The sequence below is a fragment of the Melanotaenia boesemani genome, chromosome 9 (assembly GCF_017639745.1).
Source record: "Melanotaenia boesemani isolate fMelBoe1 chromosome 9, fMelBoe1.pri, whole genome shotgun sequence".
NCBI classification, from domain to species: Eukaryota; Metazoa; Chordata; class Actinopteri; order Atheriniformes; family Melanotaeniidae; genus Melanotaenia; species Melanotaenia boesemani.
In genome coordinates this window covers 13,449,824-13,469,784 of record NC_055690.1, presented here as the reverse complement: position 1 = coordinate 13,469,784, position 19,961 = coordinate 13,449,824, and the positions used below count along the sequence as shown (strand labels likewise).

The following is a 19,961-nucleotide window of genomic DNA, read 5'->3' as shown; positions in this document are numbered from 1 at the left end:
TGAATGTAAATTATAAAAGAACTAATCACTGCAGTCCAATAGATTGTGGCAATAATAAACCCATCCCCTCAGCAGTACTCCCAAACTCCCACCTCACCGAAATTAGACTTTTCATCACTTCATTAATTTGGCCTGTCATTTAAGAACTATTCACATTTTCATTAAAAGTAAGACCCAACAGCGGGGTATTCCATGTTTTATCCTGTGCACCACTCATCCTGTGTAACTGGCCCTTAATTTCATTATTCTCATGTAAACATTTTAATGCCATATAGCCTAATTATGGAAGGATCCCTGAGGGGATTACAGCCTAATCCTCTTCCTGCCCATGTGCAATGGATGCTTAATGCTTCTAGCTAGAATAGTCTGGTGTAGTCTAGAAAGACTTCACCAGACTACTGCTCGGTGTAGTCTTTCAGGGACAAAATGCTGTGTTTCACTGCTAAAATCGGTATTTCTTCTAGGAGATTGATTATATTATACTTTATGGGCTGGAGTGAACATAAAGACAATACATTTTTTATCTTAGCTGATACAAAAAGATTTTTAAAGGACCAGTGGTAATAAAAGCAATGCAACTGATATAACAATTATTAGATTATTATTAAAATTATAGATACTTTTACTACAATTTAATATATATTTGTTCTCGGTATTAATGTACTGATTGTTATCATATGCAGAAAAACAGACCGAGGTTGCTGTCTATTTATAAGACGCATGTAGGTGTAGTGTCTGGGCTGATAGCATCAGCAGATAGGATCACCGTTAATGGACCCGAGCAACGAGGTGGGGGAAAAACAAGGGAGGATAGTTTAACTGTGCAGCCTGCAAGAGCGATGAAGGGGCGCTCTGGGAGTTCAGACCGAAATCCACTTGTATTCCTGTTACACTATCGGCCATAATTGGCTCAGGAACGTAGATTAAGATTGATGAGACATTAAAGTGGCTCTTTGGAGTTTAAGGGATCGATAAATATCCTGATTTCGTGAGCTTTCGTTTGAGAGCAGACAAATCACTGTAACGGTGCTTTCACATCGAGACTGATCTGAAAACATGGAGGATGAGAAAAAGGGAGGAGACTGAAAAAATATGTGATCACTATCAGCTGACCAGGGTCGCAAATCTAACATAATGAACGATTATTTGGACTAAAAACCTTTTCTATATTAGTGTAGGCTATGTTACCAAAGAAGAAGCCACACATTTTATATTTTTTATTTTCTTTTAAAAATATAAATCTCTAAGGGCAAACTGTCTTTTAAGGCAGCCTTGAAAAACAATTGTTGAAATTCGTTTATTAGACCTGTAGCCATAGCCTAATTTATGCGATAATAGACAACTGATAATTAGTATAATCTTAACTTCGTGGAAACGCCTGTAGTCTCAGTGATGGCCTTTGTTCTCGAGCAGATATTGAAAACTTTCTTAATTTATCACCAATTTTCTATTTTTAATTAACTTTTAATTTTGCTACTGCTGATTTTACCTTTAGTTTACATCTTCGACAAATCCACCATTATTTGTCAGTAACAGCGGGAAGGGGCGTTAAGTGTGTGATAATAATACATTATTTAATAGGATTTGTCATATTTGGATTACAATTAAAATTAATTTAAAGATCATCTCGTGTTTACAGTCCAACAACAAAAGCAAGTGCAGCTGGCTGTGACTGCATGCTACAGGCCGCTGCCATGAATGCGTCTTCATTTCTTATCTTCATCGGTTTCGCAGAACTAACGTCTGTCTCGCTTTATTTAATATAAATACCACTATAACTATTTTCAGCATCTTGTTAATACAACTTTGGTTGCCCCCTCTACACTCTGCAGGCCCAGTGGTCCTGAGCAGCCCGGCCCAGCTTGTTGCCCCTGTCCTGGTCGCCCGGGGAACTCTGTCCATCACCACTTCTGAAATATACTTTGAGGTAGACGAGGAAGACCCTGCCTTCAAAAGGGCCGATCCTAAGGTAAATAACCTGCAAGCAATTGTGTAGCTCAGGTCTAAAACGGGCTAGTTTATTTCTGTCATGTTTTATATTTGTTGTGTGTCTCTGCCCAACTTACGCATTTTAATAATTCGCCATATTTTAGATGCACAATTCTTGTAAATAAGAAGGTAGACTTTTGCACTTTTCCAGACATGACCTGCTATTTTTTTTCTTCCTTTTTTGTGGACAGCTTCTTTCTTCAGTTTGCAGTATTTCTGCATTTTTTAATTATAGTTTCAACGTGGGAGCTGTTTTCCCGCAGGTTCAACCTTCACAGCGCTATGAAACCAGCGTTGTAACAAGTAATCCACACTAACAGAAATGATAATGACAAAAAGTTCGATTTTTTTATCAGATTGTTGTGATGTAAGAATTAAAATCCAAGCTGTGATGCAGAACTTCCGATTGGTGTAACGTATTGTAAAGGCCTTTTCTCCCCTTAGGATGTCAAAACAGGTTTCCTCAAAATTAGCGGTTCTGACATAAATGCGTTGCATTGGGGCTACTTTTCTAAAAAATAAATAAATAAAATATGCACATTTAATAAAATCATAAGGGTACACAAGTATAAACCAGCTCGTTTTATTTTCTCTTTAAATTAGACCAAAGACAGAAATAAAAAAAAATCAGATCACAGATGTTTATAATCCAGTGTATTTCAAGTGCATTTTTCCAATTAAACTGTTATATATATATAATTTTTTTTATATACTATATATAATTAGTCATTTTCTTTTTTTTAATCATGTAGCCCTAAGCATGGTAGAGGAAAAACAACAACTCAAATAGTTCGAGTAATTTAAATATTAATTCAAGTAAACCGATGGAATGTTTTCGATGTAATATATGTCATACGCCTACCATCAAAATGTAAACTTAAAAAAAAATAGAAAATGTCCATTAAAACAGGTGAGTCAGACTACCACTGATGCAAGTATAAATTAATAACGTTTCTACCAGTTAAAGAAAAAGTTCAGAAGTAGATTTTAACAGGTGGATCCTATTTACGTGTCACAGAACAACATTCACAATTCCAGACCACTTGAATCACAATCTATGAATGTATTTACAGTATAAAATGTACAGATATGCTTATTCTTTTTCTCTTTTTTTAAGGTGTGGAGCTTCATTTTAAAGCATTTGCAGAAGTGTGTGTGACTTGGGTCAACCGCGTGGCACGGAAAGTAAAGAAAACTGCTGTTGGAGTGACCTCTTAATTGTTACCAGTAATTTAAACTTGCTTCTAAATAGCCTGTTAACATCAGCAAAAGGTGCACGAGGATAATTGCGAATTAAAATGTTATAATAATAAAAATAATAATAATAATAATAATAATAACAAAAAAAAACTGGGCCTGAAACAATATTCGACAATAGAGGACAGTCACATTTCACAAGACTTTGCAAATTGGTTGGCGATATTCTCACTGTCCATTTATGAGGTCGTCAGGCCTCTTAACACATTTTTAAGACGGAGTGAACCAACATTTTTTTTTCTTTCTTTCTTTACCTCAGAGTTTCTCCAAGCTTTTGGGGTTGGTCAGTATTTCCCTTGCCAGTCGCCAAGTCTGTTTGGCTGCGTTTTCTAGAGCAGAGTGAGGCTTTCCTTGAAATAGATCTAAATTAGGCAGGAAATAATGTGGACACCTTCTGCACTGCAAACATGAAATAAGCTGCAATAGTATCCCGTTCAGCCGATCGCCGAGGCAGTTCTCATCCCAGTCAGACTCCCTGGGATGTTTTTCACACTCGTAGGAAACCAAAGTTTTCATGTGATAGTTGTTCAGAGGCTGTCCAGGGAGTTCAAGGTGACGGTCTCGTAACGCTTTGAGGACCGACAAACATTTCTTCCTGCATCCACCTAGAAGGAGCCTGTTCTCGGCCTCGGCGAACTGCAAGACCCAGGCGTCACTTTCCGCTGAGCTCTGCTTGCCGTTCAAGGAGTAGCACTCTTTGGATAAAAGATTGAAACCCTCCGCTTTTACTTCAGCAACTCTGTTTGGTCCCGGCCATGGGATGTGAGGCAGAGGCCAGTGCGCAGCGCTTCGTGGCCAGATGCCAGTACACTTAAAAGCTGGAGTGATTTGCACCACATATCTGTCTCTAATGCGCAACTTCACTTCACTTGTGTCAGCGACCATTTTGACAACATCTCTGTAGCTGCATTTATCTACTGCCTGCGCCACCAGCGTCTGAAACCTCGACCGGATCTTGCGCGCCGAGAGGTAACCGGAGGCTGTGATGAATTCGACCCAAAGAGACATACTTCTCTTGCGGCCGTCGCTGAGCTTGAGCACGGCGCAGCCAGGGAGAGACCCGTCATCTACAAAGTTGAATACTCCCATTTGATTCAGATAGAGTACGACCTCGAACTCGGTGGGTGAAATGACCTCCAGTCCCTCAAAACGATTATCCATCTCACTTAGCGAGCTGATGAAGCGGGGCTCCTGCACCTCCACCTCCTTTAGGACATCTGAAACCACCTTGCACACTTCTCTGATGGTCTTGGAGATGGCTGCCTTCCGAGACTGGCATTTTTCGTTGTAATATTTGTTGAGGTGATACACCAACTTTGCCTGGGCGGCTATCATATTAGGGCAGAGATCCGGGTTATACACCGGAGTCTCGCAATAAGCCGAGGGATCCAACGCGACTGTTTGTACGGGAGCCAATTTTAGAGAAGACGTGAAGCTATCTAAATAGAAAAAAATCTATTTCTAAAATTATTATGTGCTCATAGCACATGCGTAACAATCATAACAGTTACAGCTTCTGTGCCGTAAACTGCATCGAAGTGCTCAGCCCAAGTCCTATAGAAACGATCGGGATGTCGATTAAAAGTCCGTTTGCACCTCTTCAATAGCCAGCAAAATGTTTTTTTCTCCCTCTCTGGTAGCTGTGCCAGTTATGAGTCCGCGTAATTGCGCAGAGTGGAGTGTGTCCTCCTGACGCTGACGCCCGGTTGCTGTGTTTTACAACAGGAAGACACACACACTCTATTATAAGGGAGGAGTTGAAACCAAGATGTCCAATCGCTGTCCAATGCGTCACTGCAGTTTATCGAAAACAAATTCATCCCCGGGTGTTATATACAAGTAAAAAGTACAGGTACTGGTAGTATATGTCGAGGAGAGGGAAAGCCATCTCCGCGTTTGGACTGAAAGGAGAAAAAAAAAAAAAAAAAAAAAAAAATCCGCTGTAGGCCTATTTATCTCTCTCTCTTTCGTTTTTTTACCGTTCTTTTTTTCCTGCAATTTAATCCTCTGCTTATTTAATCTGGTATAGCCTATTATATTTTGTATGAAACAGTAGGTGGGAGATTATTGTAAATTTTTCTGAAGATGAATTAAATGAGCCGTTGTATTTAAACTTCTTTTCAGCATTGTATCTCTTATGTTTTCCACACATAAGGCGTATCATATAAATCGAAATTAGACTACAAGCACTTGAGGAGTATTTGATAAAACATTCGATATTATATCGTGAATGTCTTATACGTTTATATATCTTAATAATATAACCATGTTAATGTTTTTTGACAAAACTTTCAGTCACGTGAGGTCGCTGGTTGATTTCCGAAATTGAAAAAGTGCTACATAATGAAAAAAAACCTGATGTTGATGTTTTGTATTATACTGTGTTTATTATTTTGAATATTAAAAAATACATATTAAGTTTAATGCTGGGACTCCATCTTCCCCGTGACCCTGAATTGGGTTAAGCGGTAAAGAAAATGGATGAATGAATATTAACTTTATTTTTTTGTGTGTGTATTTACTAAACAACAATTCTTCTTGTCAGAATTTTTCTGTTTTGTTTTTCTTTTCTTTAATATTCTGTTGCCTTTGTAAAATCAAATAATTTTCCTCCAATGTGGACAGGTTTTCTTTGAATTTCTATACCAGGTGTAATTTGACATTGTAATTAATTAATCTGAAATTATTTGTATTCACTTTAAAGAACAGTCAATATGACGGCCTTCAAATTAATATTTTAGTATTAGAAAAGCTGCCATATCATCACTCTAGTAAATTTTATTTTCATCACAAAACATTTTTATTTATTTATTTTTATTAATTTATTATTGAAAGATTAATATAGTTATCATATTCACCCACAATGACAACAGTAACATATAATTTAAAAAAATGTAATTGCTAAAATGTCACATATTACAGTTTAAACGAAAAAATAAAGAAGAATTGTTACACTTGGGAATAGCTTGGTAGACTGTTTACTAAAAAGCCTTATCTTTCACAACAGAGATATTATCTACACTTGCACTTCTCTGGCACTTATCATTGTTAGTACCCCATCTCACGATCTACATGCATGCTTTGAAGAGGATTTCAAAACAATGGTGCTGCACAGATCAGATAAACACAAAGACATTTACACTCATCTCTGCCCTAGTTGGAGCTGCATACGACCAGACATTATGAGGGCAAAGCGCTGCTCCTCAGCTCCAGCTCTCACCACATGCATCTGAACGGGGGGGGGGGGGGGGGGTGGCAGTGAGGAAAGGACCTTGATAGATAGGTGACTCCCATTATCACCACATCCTGTCATGAACATAATGCCAGCAGCTTGACAAGTATTGGTGATAATTTTACACTGTTACCAGGCAAAGATAACAAATTTAAGGTATGAAATATATTTACTGGAATTTTATTTTATAATCGGACAATGTATTTTGTTTCTTCTTCTGTATCACATTTAGGTCAGGTTAAATTTCACAACCAGACACTGTAATTCTTATTGACATATATGGGGGACATATATTGAAGATATGGAGGACATTATGGAAGATTTTTATGTGGTGGTAGGTAGCTAAAAGCTTCTTATCCTCTCAGGCTTTGATAGTTTTTTTTTTCTTTTCTCTCCCTCTCTCTCTCTCTGTAGCTCAGCAGGTACGTGGTTTTTATTGAAACCAGACTATCTTCTCTTTCCAGACTATCATGCTCCAAGTCAGATCCCTCAGAGTCCAGTTGCACCTCTTGAGTGTATACTCTAGACTTTGGCCATCCCTATGCGTGATAGAAAGGGGGATTTTCATTGAGATTATCACCTCTTAATCTAAAGCATGTGGCTGCACAGATCCCACAGTAACTCAACCTGCTTCATAGTCCCATGACTCCAGCAGTTGTCAGGTCTAGTCTAAGACAATCCAGTCTTCTTGCTCATATCCTTACCATTACAACATTACAATCTTTGTTGCTCTGAGTACCATACCACAAGGCTATTGGAGCCCGTCCAGGGTGTGATATATGGGACTGTGATTCCAACACATGCCTATTTCTGACCCAGCAAAATGCATCCATGATTGTGTAAATCAATACAATGACTTCTACTTCCCCTAATTTTGCACAAGCATGTGACCCTGTTTTGAAGGCCTCTTTGTTTCCAAAGCATTCCTCTACACTTATTCATGTTTTTGCCGCCATTTTTTCTTTTTCCTTACTTAAAGCTAGACTGAGCATCCTCCTGGCATGGACTTGCACAAAGTCAATTGTATTTATTTGATGGTACAGTTACCCTTTAGTGATGGCAATAGTACTTTGAAATCATATCTTACCATTTGTACCAAAGTAATTGAAAATATGCAAGAACAAATATGGTTAAAAACAAGCTCTATAATGATAAATATTGATTAGTGCATTTAACCAACACAGCCCTTTGCTACACTGGCTTTTACCACAATGTGTAAACAGTATAATTTTACAGTAATCTTTACACAAATTGTCTTTAAGTTTTAATTTCCTCTACCATCTTTACGAAATAGTTATGTTGTGCAGTACCAACATTAAACAGATTTTTTTTAGCTGGATCAAGTCATTTGTGGCCAACGCTCCTATAACTGACAGTGTAATTATAGAGCATGTTTTATTAACTTATTAATCCTATTTCACAAGAACAAATATGGTCAGCCATACGCTTTTTCATTAAATATCAGGGGTTATTTAGGTTTGTGAAAGCCATTAATAAGGGGACTTTACCAGCTAGCTCCCACGTTAATGTGCAGATTAGTCGAAGAGGACTTAATACGATGACATATGTCTGCATGAATCAGATTAAAAACAGTGACATTTTAGAGATGTAACATCAATGGCTCTCAAATTGCGAGGAAAAAAATACTCATGGGATAATCACTCACTTTGACACATTTTCTCTAAATTTGTTTGCCATAAAATTAAATTGTCATTGGGATTTTTAATAATGGAGTATTATTATGCTGCACAATATGGTGTCTCTGTAGGGAGCCAGTTAATTTTTAGGCCTGGAGCCTTGCTGTGGACCCCCTTCGGATTGTGTCCATGCATTCATTTTATTGTCTGCTGTGTATTAGTAACCTCACTTGAATAAGTCAAGAAGCTGAACTACAATGCTTGATGCTTTGAGATCCTCTTCACTTCAACAGGCTCTCTCTACTAGTTTGTCTATGTAATGGAGACATCACCAAATGTAGTGGCTCTTCCGGATCTTTTTCTTTTTTTGTTTGTTTCTTTGTTTCTTTGTTTTTAGAAAAGGGAGAAATTGAAAAGTGCAAATTATGAAACTTAATTGATTGTCTCACTTTCATTTGGCCCTTCACCCCTCCCCTCTGCAATATGGTACGCTTGTCAGCCTTGGTGATGAATTACATGCATGAATTTGCATGAATTTCGCATGAATAAAATTTTGTTTTGTTTGCCAAATTAAGAATCTAGAAAATGTTTGGATCTTTGACAAAAAGGAAAATTTATGCTTACATATCGTAAAGATATCTTTTCCTGCAGTAGGCAAGGTGCAATGTAAGTACTAGAGTGCTTCACACCTACCAGCTCATAGCAACAACCCCCTTTTTTTTAGGAAATGATACACAATTGTGGATCTTTTAGTTTATTATTTAGAATCTTCTTTTATGTTTTAAAACTGAATTGGTTTTGATTGATCAGGAAATTTTTACAAGTTAACATGCGTTTGTTTTAATTATTATTATTATTATTTGGTGTGTCTATATAATTATAAATGCTAGTTTGTTGTTGGTTTTTGGTTTTGTTATTTTTGCCTTGTCTTTCTGAAAGGCAGCTATTCAGCAACAGTTATGTGATTAATCTTAATCTTTGGAAGATGTCTGCTATTGAAAAGTGGGCACTGTAATCATCTGCCTATTGACCCCCCGATACTCATATACAATCCTCTGTACAGCCCTTTTTACTTAAAGATAATTTCAAATCTCAGACTGAGTGAACACAATTCTCTCACACATGTCATGTGATCTAGGAGTAGGAGTACACTGAGACAATAAACAAGTAAATAGATGAACTGAAGAAATATTGTTGGTTTGAGGTTGTTGGTAATCAAATGCTGTCTGGAAGGCCTGTGATGAAATTAGGTGTTGCCTAAATAAGGGATGAAGGGTTCATAATTGCCAGTCTTAGAGATCTGAGGTGCTGGGTGCCAACTGTCAGAGCAAGGCTAATGATGACAAATGTCTCTCTATGCAGATTGCTGCAGCAGCACGAGTGTGCAGCTGAGATCGAACATGAAAAGAAAAATGCAGAAGGCCTAACAGAAGAGAGCTTGTGTGCACATATTTAATGACCTACATGGAAAATAGCCCCCTTAACTGATGGGCTGCCTTTGAAAGAACAAAAGCTTGATGCTGTTTAAGGCTACCTTTACTGATATTAATAGTTATAGGTCTCTATGAATGTGGAGAATCATTGTTCTTATAAGTGAAACAATGAAGAGCACACAAAAAATGTAATCTTATTAAGATGATTTAATGATGGAAATGTGCCGTGTTGGAAAAGTTAAATATAATTTTAGCCAACAATCAATCAGCTCTAGAGGAGAGATCAAAAAAGCAAGATCAGCTTTGTCCTTTCTTAGTTTGCTCACTGGCGCATGCTTTGGTCATTATTGTGCAATAAGGCAAACTACTCTTAAAAAAAAAAAAAAGTCTTGTTATTTTGTGGCTCTTGTAGAACAAGCTGTTCCTGGTTTACATAGCTAAACTGTTGCTGGTTAACTTAGCTTTATTTTCTTCTTAAAACTGTGCTTAATTTTGACTGCCTTTGTAGCAAAGTGCCATAAATCTGATTTCACTTACTGTGACGTAACGCTCACGCTAATAAAAGAGCAAACCCAGAATGCTGCATGGCCAGCTTTCCCCAATTTGTTGCATGAATGGCTTTTGAAAGGGGTCCCTCTTTGTACAAAGGGAGTCTCGTCTTTGTTTAGTTTCGCCCCATCTGTGTCATCTGGTGGTCCATGCAAGAGGGTGGTGTCTCAGGGTGCTCCCCAGCGGCGTTGCCAGTTGTTTTATGGACTCACTGGAGTGGTGCAGGGAGTTCATAAGTTGGCTGGCCCATTGTGAGCTGAGCCCAGCTGACACGTGTGAATTGACTCCAGCATATTGACAGATCATTTCCATTAATGAATCGGAGGAGTCTGCCTTGTTTCACTCTGTGATTTATGCCCTTGCTTCATCATCCCTTGAGCTCAGGGTTAACTAACATCCCCCTGAATGACTGAGCCACTAATTTGCTCAATGAAGGGAATTTGTTTTCTATCTTTAAGGCTTGAGATATATATATATATATTTTAAGATTTCAGATTTTATATTTGTTGTCCACATTGGTTAGTCTCAATTCGCAAATTTATTTTTGAGATTTGATTTATGTATTCTGTACTGTAAGCTTCTCAAAGTCATCATAGAATTTAACGTGTCTTTTGTATCTGATAAGTAGCACATTGCTATTTACCAACAGTCTTCATATGAACAATCAAATGTGCTATAAATAAACAGTCTGTTATTAACAAGCCTTCACGAACAACAAAGTTTACTTTTATCAAGCAGCTATCAGTTTTCTGCAGAGGCTGAGAAGTTCTTTTTTTTCATATGATGTTGAGCTGCTTTTGTTTGTTACCACTAATGTTTCATCAGCTCAGCCCTGATCTCTTTCCATGGCGACCATCCAGCTGGTTCAAAGCAACAGCCACACACTGCTGATAACGCTGGCCTCCGCCTGGCCTGTCACCCCCTCCACTGCTGCCACATGGAAGGCACATTTGCTCACCACCATTTTATGCTGCTGTCACCCTCCCTTCAAGAGCGAGGGAAAGAGAGGTGGTGAAAAAGAGAGGAGGGAAAGAGGGAGGCTCATCCTGAGCGGATGCTAGACAAAAATGGCAGCAGAGACATTTTGTCTGCTTTCATTAGTTCTGGTGCTGGTGAGCTGTGCTGAATATTAGCCTGTTACTTGCAAAGCCACATATTGTGGTGCACAGACGGAGAGCATGTCACAATCAAATCTACCCCACCTCATTTCCATCTTTCTCACCCAAAAAGTGGGACATATGGGGAGGGATGCCAATTGCTTATTTTACATGGTAATTAGTATCCTTTAAACCGTGTCATGTGGTAGGTGTGACAAACTTTATCAAACAAATTTACATTTATATTCCCTTTAAGGTAAGATTTGTTCTGACTACAAAGGCTTACAGGCTGTATGTCATTAAGAAAATATTTATATAAACTTTACTGGCCTTCAGTCATGCAGTAGTTCAGCTGACAGTGTCACATCAAGCTAAACTCAGAATCATCCTAAATCCGTGTTTTTTTTTGTGTGTGTGTATTATCTACTATCTGGTGTCTGTCAGCTTAAATTGGGACCCCACTAAAACCAATCACTTGGATCTTTGCGTATGTGTGCATGTGTGTGTGCGTGCTGAAGGGAGATTTGTACATGACTGAAGGACAGTTGGGTATGTGATGCTTGCACATGCTTGTGATAAACAGGATTGTTTCTTTTGTCTGTGGTCAAAATGACAATTTTGAACCATTCCAAAACATTTTTGAAGTTCTGCCAAAACACAGATGCTTCATCTGGTTCTCCCACCCTGGATCCAATTCTTTTGTTTACCTAAATAACAGCGTTCAAACAGATTGCTGCCCCAGTGTGAATGGAGATCTATCTGAATGTTGCTTTGTCCTGCTGAGCTTTCATCTGTTGGACTCATTATAGTTGTCATTTCACTGGGCATTATTAGAGAAGCTCAGGAGATGGGGTCCCCATGAAAGAGTCATGATGGACGAAGAAGTGCTCATGCACAGATTCCTGCCTCCGGGCTTTTTTTCTGCTTAGGAACAGCCCCTAGCCATAAAAAAAAAAAAAAAAAAAAAAAAAAAAAAAAAAACAGGCCTCCCAAACCAGCATATAAAAGACTGAGGAGAGTCATGACATTGTTAGTGGTACAAGCAATGAACTTCACCGGAACTGATGGTGAGACAAAAAAGAAAAAGTTAACTTATTAGTAAGGGAATTTTCTGAATATCTTTCTAATGATTAAAGAAAATATGTCAAAAAGGTGGATGAAAGTACCAGAAAAATGGATGAAGTTGTGCCGTTCTACCTTGTTAAATTTCAAATGATTTTATTAGTGTCAATTCTGTGGTCTTGGCAGGGCTTTGGAGGTGTCTGAGCAGGGAGTTCGGCGGCAGGTTGAGAGCATGTCGGCTGTTGACACCATCTAACGAAGGGAGGATTAGGAGTTTACAGAGGCAGTAATATGATAGGTCAAAAAGAGGAGGCACTCCTCCACAGCACTTGGCTCTGTAATGAATGATTGACTGGAAAAGGGGAAGCTGCCACTCGCTGGCTGAGTGCTCATCTTGACGCCTGCCGCACCGCTCCACGGCTCCCCTTGATCACGTTTCGCTGCTCCCTTCTCATCTAAGGCACCAGTCTGCAGGGAAAAGCTGCTTTTCCCTCTTATTTTTCTCTCCAATTTACACATTTAAGACATTTTTGTTTGCTTATTTGCAATTCCTTTTTTGTTAGTGTGCCTCTCTCTATCATTCCCAGTCCCAGCCCTAAAATCAACCCCCCACTACCACCACACACACACACTCACACACACACACTCACACTGGCTCACGTACAACCTTCCCTTTCTCTTCTGTTTGCCTTGAGGCAGTGAACTAATTTCAGGTTCCATAATTGCGGTGTGTTGTACACCTGTCTGCTATTAATTCTCCCCTGTCTCTCTTTTTTTTTCTTAATGAGATATTATTGTAATTATTGTCATTATGCTGTTTTTCATAATTAACTTGATGGATGTTGTTGTTATGGAACTATTTATTCTCTATAATTAGTGCAAATGTGTTGGGAACTTTTATAGCCACTGATAGTCTGAGACTTTGGTAGTGGGTGAACTCAATCCTTCATTCACTCATCATCTGACCTCAGAGTTCCCGCCTAGTGCAGTTTGTCCTGGTTAAGAAGAGGAAAACAGAGCAGCCTGGTCACCACTGAATAGGACCCTGCTTGTAGCCATTTTAAGACCATTACATCAGTGAATGGCCTCACTATGGGCAGTGCAGGGCTTTGTTTCAGTCTGTCACATGCACCCTGTGAAAATCAAATAGTGCTTTTCCTTAAAAGGTGAAAAAGGTTTTGCCCACAGTGCCATTTTGAAAAATCTGCTTGTTTTGAAAAGGGAAAAAGACCTGCTTGAATGTTATTGTCAGGGAAGCAAAGTATTCGAAGGAATGTTAAAGAAAATCTCAGCTGAATGAATAATGTTGGCTCTTTTTTCTAAGTGGTTTTCAATCCAATTAGAAGTTTAATAAGGGTCATGCATAGGGACTTCACGCTGCAAGTTGGTTTCTTTAAGAGTGTGACCAGGGAGTAGGGTGGGGCTGAGTCTCCTGAAGATCTTGACTGAAGGTTGATCTCTTTAATGTGCAGTGAGGGGTCTTGTGCCCTGGTGAGTTATTGAAACTGTTTTGTTATTCTGGATGCTGGGTTGCAGGATAATCAGACATTATAGATACACTGGTGTCTCAGGTGGTACCAATAACTCAATCTTTCACATATGTGTGCTTCCCCCTCTCACATGCTGCACGAATGTTGTTGAATTTTTTCATCTTATAACACTGTAATTTTTACAGATTAAAACATTTAAGTCAAAATTATGAAGCTCCCTCACCAGGTGTTACTATTTTTATTCTTTGTTTTTAGATTTACCTGAGACGCTATAGCCCTTCATAAAAACTAAAATTTGAGAGCATAGATACACAAAAGCTACATGTTTCTTTAAGGGCATCTTAGTAGATCTTTTATCTCATGCTATATGAAGGAAAGTCAGTAGGAGGGCCCTAGAAGTGGAATTGTGAGTCCTTTGTGGGTTTATTCACATGCGGCTGGCTTTGAGCATCTGACAGCCGTTTAACTCCACACGACCTGGTTCTCAAGTCCTATCGTTTTGGCACTCTTGAATCCTGTTAGGAGCCGTAATTACAATTCATGCACCCTTTGCATTTCTTTGAAGAGGCAGTGAATGAGGAACAAGAACCCTTGCAATAGTGGCACTTCACTGTTGTGTCATCAAACTGACATATTAAAAATAACATAAACACACACGCATATATGTATGTATATATATGTATGTATATGTGTGTGTGTATATATATATATATATATATATATATATATATATATATATATATATATATATATATATACATATATATATATATATATACATATACATATAAAGCGGAGATAAACATTTTTAAGAACACAATTGCCATTCTTTGATGTATAGAGACAACTTGTGAATTGTGAACTATATTCATTGATTTTCAAAGAGAGAGAAGAAAGGGTGAGCATAATGCCTAATAGGTGCTTTAGTAATTTCTGAGTTTTCATAGCTTAATCCGTTCTGAAAAGCTCAGGAGAAGAAAGGCTGCAAATGGCCCTCAGTATTAATTTGATGTGACTTCTGTACAATAAGGGCTCTGGATCCCAGAAGCTCATTTTAAGGCATACCTTCTTTCATCATTCACAGCCTTTGGAACTTTTGCCTAAATGTTTTATGAATCTAAGGCAGTAAGCCTCTTTGGTATTCTCTCTTTACAAACCTTGGTTTAAGACTATTATTTCTCTTGTTCAAGGCAGAAGAACACATGCAAACACTGAAGCTGCCTTTTTGTGATAAATTCAAATTCATTAGGAGCAGTTGGAAGAGCACTTGTCTTGAAAACACACGTTTGTAAACATATATTTTTAAATGAATGTGTCATCATTTTGAAGGCAGATCAAGTAGTGTCTTATTACTCATATTAACCAAAGATTAATGTATGTTATGCTTGGATAAAAATACAATTTTGCACTATGGTTGGAGATCCTCCTTATTCCTGTTTTCCCAATCTGACTGGAATTTTTGCTCTTCTTTTACAGAAAGTTTTAACTCTAGTTCTTGTGAGATTCAAAAAGTTCTAATTTTTCTTCTTTTTCTGGAGACAGACAAAGCAAAGGAAAAGATTATGTTCGTTTTCAAACAATGCTGCAGTGATGTGCTTCAGGAAAATGTCATGCATCTTGTGTTGTGGATGCTCTGTTACACATTCTCTTATTATCCATAAATGTAGATACCTGTATATAATTTTATTATGTAAAGAAACAAAGAGCGACTGTTTTCTTTTTGCATCTTTTGTTTATGGAACCCAGCAAGGGACACACTGTGTGGGTCAGTGACCCTTAAGAAAACAGCTTGCATTAATATGGTCTAATCCAGTGTAATTAGTCAAATTACAGCTTGCCAGGCAGCTTGTGAAGGGCTGTTGGTTTTGGCAACCACACAAGATGGTCTGGAGCCCTACTGGCCAACAGAGAGCCCCCAAATGCTCTGCAAAGCCACCCTCCTGCACATATACACTTTTCAGGCCATTTTCCTTTTGTCTTCCATCTTTTTTCCCTGACAAAATTGGAAAGGCCTCCTTCAGTCATGTTACAATGTTTTCACCTTTCCTTGCATTGTCTCTCATACCCTAAGGCTGCCAACTTGGCTTCTTGCCTGCCTGCTAAGGTGGATCAAGATGATAGGAGGATTCATAACGCAGGCTACAGAAAGTCAGAGCAATTATATCAGCAATGCACTCCTCCTACATGATTTTATGTGAGTCAGATGCACGCTAACTAGTGGTGCTAGAATCACAGACATGGTTTAAGACACTTCCTCATGTGGTAGGATTAGCATTGGTAAAAAGATTTAAACTATATAATTACATGAGGATAAAGAACAAATTATCTAGTGCACTCAACAGCTAGATTATCATCCAGTGCAAGCCCTGTTCAGCCCCAAGGGGTGAGCCTGGATGACAAAAGGCTCTCATTACCATAAATTTACAAGCCCTCTCATTCTAAGAAGCTGATAAGAACCTGTTCCACCTTTCCTTTGGCCCTGAATGGCTTGTTGTGCTTTTGGCAATGACAGATAAGTCAGGGTAATTCCACTTTATGCCTGAAAAAATGATGCTCCAGATTCTGGCTGCATCCCGAAGGTGTCACCCACGATAATCCTCAAACAGCGTCCAGCAGAAAGGAGGCTGTGTGTTTTCCGGATGATATACTGCGAGTGACAGAAAGAATTATATGAAGGAGGACGAATCTGTAACATATTATTAAGCAATTCCCTCTGAATAACAAGGATAAAAGGGTAATGGATGAGGGTGTCATTACTACCTCGGTTTCAAGGGAAGCGCCAAAGCAAAGGTAGAAAGACAAGATTAATTGAAGAGGAGTGAGGCGCTCATTGCTCTTCAGGCCTTCTCGTCTAAATACTTGCTCTTTCTGTCCCTTCTGTCTCTACTTCTCCATCCTTCTCTCCTTCTCTGTCTTACTCTGAACCCCATTCCTCCCACAAATTACCAAAAAAAGGAAAAAAAGTGGGATTTAAACTGATCAACTTGGCAGTTTGAGCAGCAGCCAAAAGGAAGCTGGTACCCAGGCCAAGACGATTTCAGTCATCTTAAGGATGACAAGTCCCTGAAATGTCCTATTAAGAAAAGCTTTCTCAAAAGACCCAGTACCAAATGATGGCATCCCTTCTTCCAAGCTCCTTAGTGTAAGCATCCTCAAGCTGTTTATCTGGATGATGTGCTGACTACATCCTGTGTGGTTGTGGGTGTGGCTGTGAGTGTGAGTGTGAGTGACCATGCTCATATACCATTTGTATGTTACTTGTGTTTCTTTGTTTGCTCACTAAATACACATGGCTCAGATACCTTCTTCAGGCATCATATAGCTAAATGCTAGACTTTCAGTGCTAGCTTACACTGCAGTCTTACACAATGTTTGATTGCTTTGTCGACCCACACCACTAAACATAGCAGATTCACAATCATTTTAAATTTACTAAACTCTCTTGGCTGCCATATCATCGAATGTCCATATATGGCCTTAGAAATTGTAACTTTTCCATGTTTTGTATAATGTCAAAACTGTCATGCATGCTCAAAAATTATATAATTCCAAAATTTTCAAGGCTCCAAAAATGCTAAATTCTTGTTTTCCATTTCAGATTGTACTTGGATATTTTATACCTTGAAATTGTCATGAATGCAATGTTGCACAACTATTAATTATTAATAAAAGGCTTGTAAGCAGAACTTGTAAGGCCTGCATGCTAACCAAGTTCACGTTTCGGACCTTTCTGTCATTCAGCTGGTTAGGACGTGTCAGAAGAAATACTTCATAGAATTAGATTTTAATAGAAATATATTCAGGGCAGGGTTAGAAAAAAGTCACAATTTGCTAACTGGAGGCTTATAGAATACCATCTGAATACTTCCTTATACTAAACAGGAAATAAATGAAAAACACATTGCCATTGCATGACTTTATTGTGTCACGGCTACATTTTGAACATGTAGTCAAACACATCTACTTTTAATTTTTTGTGAGACTACTTTGTATGTCTGCTGTAGGGAACCATAAATCTAGGTTACTGTTAAGATTTTTATTTATTTATTTAATTGAATTTCTTGGGGCTTTAGGCAGTATTTTAACATTAAACCTTTACTCTTTAAGAAGAAATAGCATACTAGGGGAACAGCTCCTCCCATCTGTCTTACCATGGCAGCGTTGACGACAGCACTGCGGGGCTCACTAATGTGCGTGAAATACTATCTCTGACATGAATGTTATTGACAAACCTGGCTGGACATTTGGGACAGTGAACTGCCAGCATATTTAATGCATATTCATCTTCTTTATCCCACTGGTCTTGCCAGAGTACTGGAGCTGTGTCATCTTGCCACACTCCAGCTACCACCCAAATGTATAGTGACACTGATTATGCAAATCTGTATCTTGTTTACCCTGCAATACCTGCATTAGGAGCCTGCTACATTATTAAAGCTGAGATATGGGTCTCTCAGAGAGGAACCAAGTGGAAATCTGGGGAAATCTTTTACATTTTTTTATTTCTAAACTCCACAACAGTTGTCACATTAAGGAAGATTCAGATGAGAAACATGCTTTGAAGTTTGGGCATACATAAATCTTTGCAGGGGTGTAAAAGGGATTTAATTTGAAATAAAAGTGTGGATTTGGACTTGTCTTGGTCATATAGTTAAGCTTTCTTTCTGCACAGGTTTGAAAAGTTAAATGTGCCAGTATTAGTTTGCAGTGTGTGAGCACACTTGAGTTATTTGCAGTAAGGAGAGTAGATGCACTGTGTCCCATTTTGTCTCCTTAAAGAGGCAGTTTGCTCAAATTATAGCAAGTTATAATTTCACCTTTCTTTCTGGTGTTATTTTTGTGCTCACAATCTGATTTGATTTCTCATAGAAAAATCTCTTTAAGATTCAATATCAAAATTTGTTTTTGATATTAAAATGAAAAATTCCCCCTCTTTTTTTTCAGAATTTATTTAGAATTGTCACACCTCGTTGGATTTTATTTTGGCTGATGATGTTCAGACTTCTGGCATTGCTTTTTGTACATTAATCATGATAACAGAAACATGATTTTGTATCTATTTCTTCTTTTTTTTTTTAGATCATAAATAAATGTAGTTTACATTGTTGTCCTGTATAGACAAGGCTTGAAGTAGTTTTTGAGCCTATAGGGCAGGGATGTGAAACTCTGGTCTGCTATCCTGCCGATTTTTGTTGCTTCCCTGCTCCAACACACCTGATTTAAATGAAATGGATCCAATGGCTTCTTGTCAACTTCTTCACAGTTATCCATTAATTTCAGTCAGGCCTGTTTGAGCAGGGAAACAACAAAAACTTGCAGGATAGCCCTCCTTGAGGACCGGAGTTCGACACCTGTGCTGTAGACAAATATTATTAATTATATAAATATATACCATGCTACACACATAAAAGGGTAAGAACATATGGGAGAAAGGACCCTTGAAGATATTTTATTAGTCTGTTAAACTTTGCGTGTGTTTTACTTTCAAACCTATCTAAAGAGAACTATTATGTGCTGCAGTTCACCATCATGTTGTCTTTGGCTGACAATTCCCTTCCACTTAGCTCCGAGTTGTTCTCTGCTCTCCCTGTTACCAGGCTTACGGCTTTCTCTTTGGCTTTCCTGACTGCTCAACCTCTTCACAGATTTGGTCCATATTGCCTGAGGTCAGCCACTGAATACAGTATACGCAGTGTGTGCTGATCCTCCAAATTGCCACGTGTGAAATCCACCCCACTTACTCCTGGGGGAGTAGTCATATCACTCAAAATGAAACAGCCTCCCATATCCTCCCCTTATTCTTCCACTTCAGTGTTCTCTATGGCCACCTGGGACCATGCAGTGGTGAGGCTTTATTGTGGAAGCCTATTAGACAAATCTGAGAAGAATGCAGCAGAGGTGGTGTGATATCAGGTTGTCAGTGTGCTCCACAGCCTCATATAAATATATCAGTCATGCTGGCTTGGAGGTCTCACTGAGTGATATTATTTTTCTATTTTGTATAAATTCAGTGGAGGGGGATTTTATTGTTCCATATGGGTGAAAATTGCATCAAGTTTTAGGGAGAATGCTTCGTTAGATTTATTAATAACATCTGTCATTATGTCTCAGTCAATATTGTGGTAAAGCTATTCAGAAGTCAAATATGCTTAGAATCTATTTCCATGCATGAAGTGGCATCCTACAGCTTATAAGGATGATGTGCACCATTTGAG

The 19,961-nt window shown here is 38.4% G+C and overlaps 2 protein-coding genes across 2 annotated transcripts in view; one reads left to right on the top strand and one right to left on the bottom strand.

Moving 5' to 3' along the window:
* The window catches only part of nbeab (neurobeachin b), a 188,041-nt gene that overhangs the window by 127,636 nt on the left and 40,444 nt on the right, over positions 1 to 19,961 (top strand). Inside the window, 1 exon segment of the mRNA XM_041993838.1 lies at positions 1,833 to 1,969. Coding sequence (XP_041849772.1) covers positions 1,833 to 1,969 — 137 coding nt within the window.
* mab21l1 (mab-21-like 1) lies at positions 2,557 to 4,977 on the bottom strand. The gene has a single exon (XM_041993875.1). It carries the CDS (start codon positions 4,579 to 4,581, stop codon positions 3,502 to 3,504), a length of 1,080 nt encoding a protein of 359 aa, XP_041849809.1. The 5' UTR covers positions 4,582 to 4,977; the 3' UTR covers positions 2,557 to 3,501.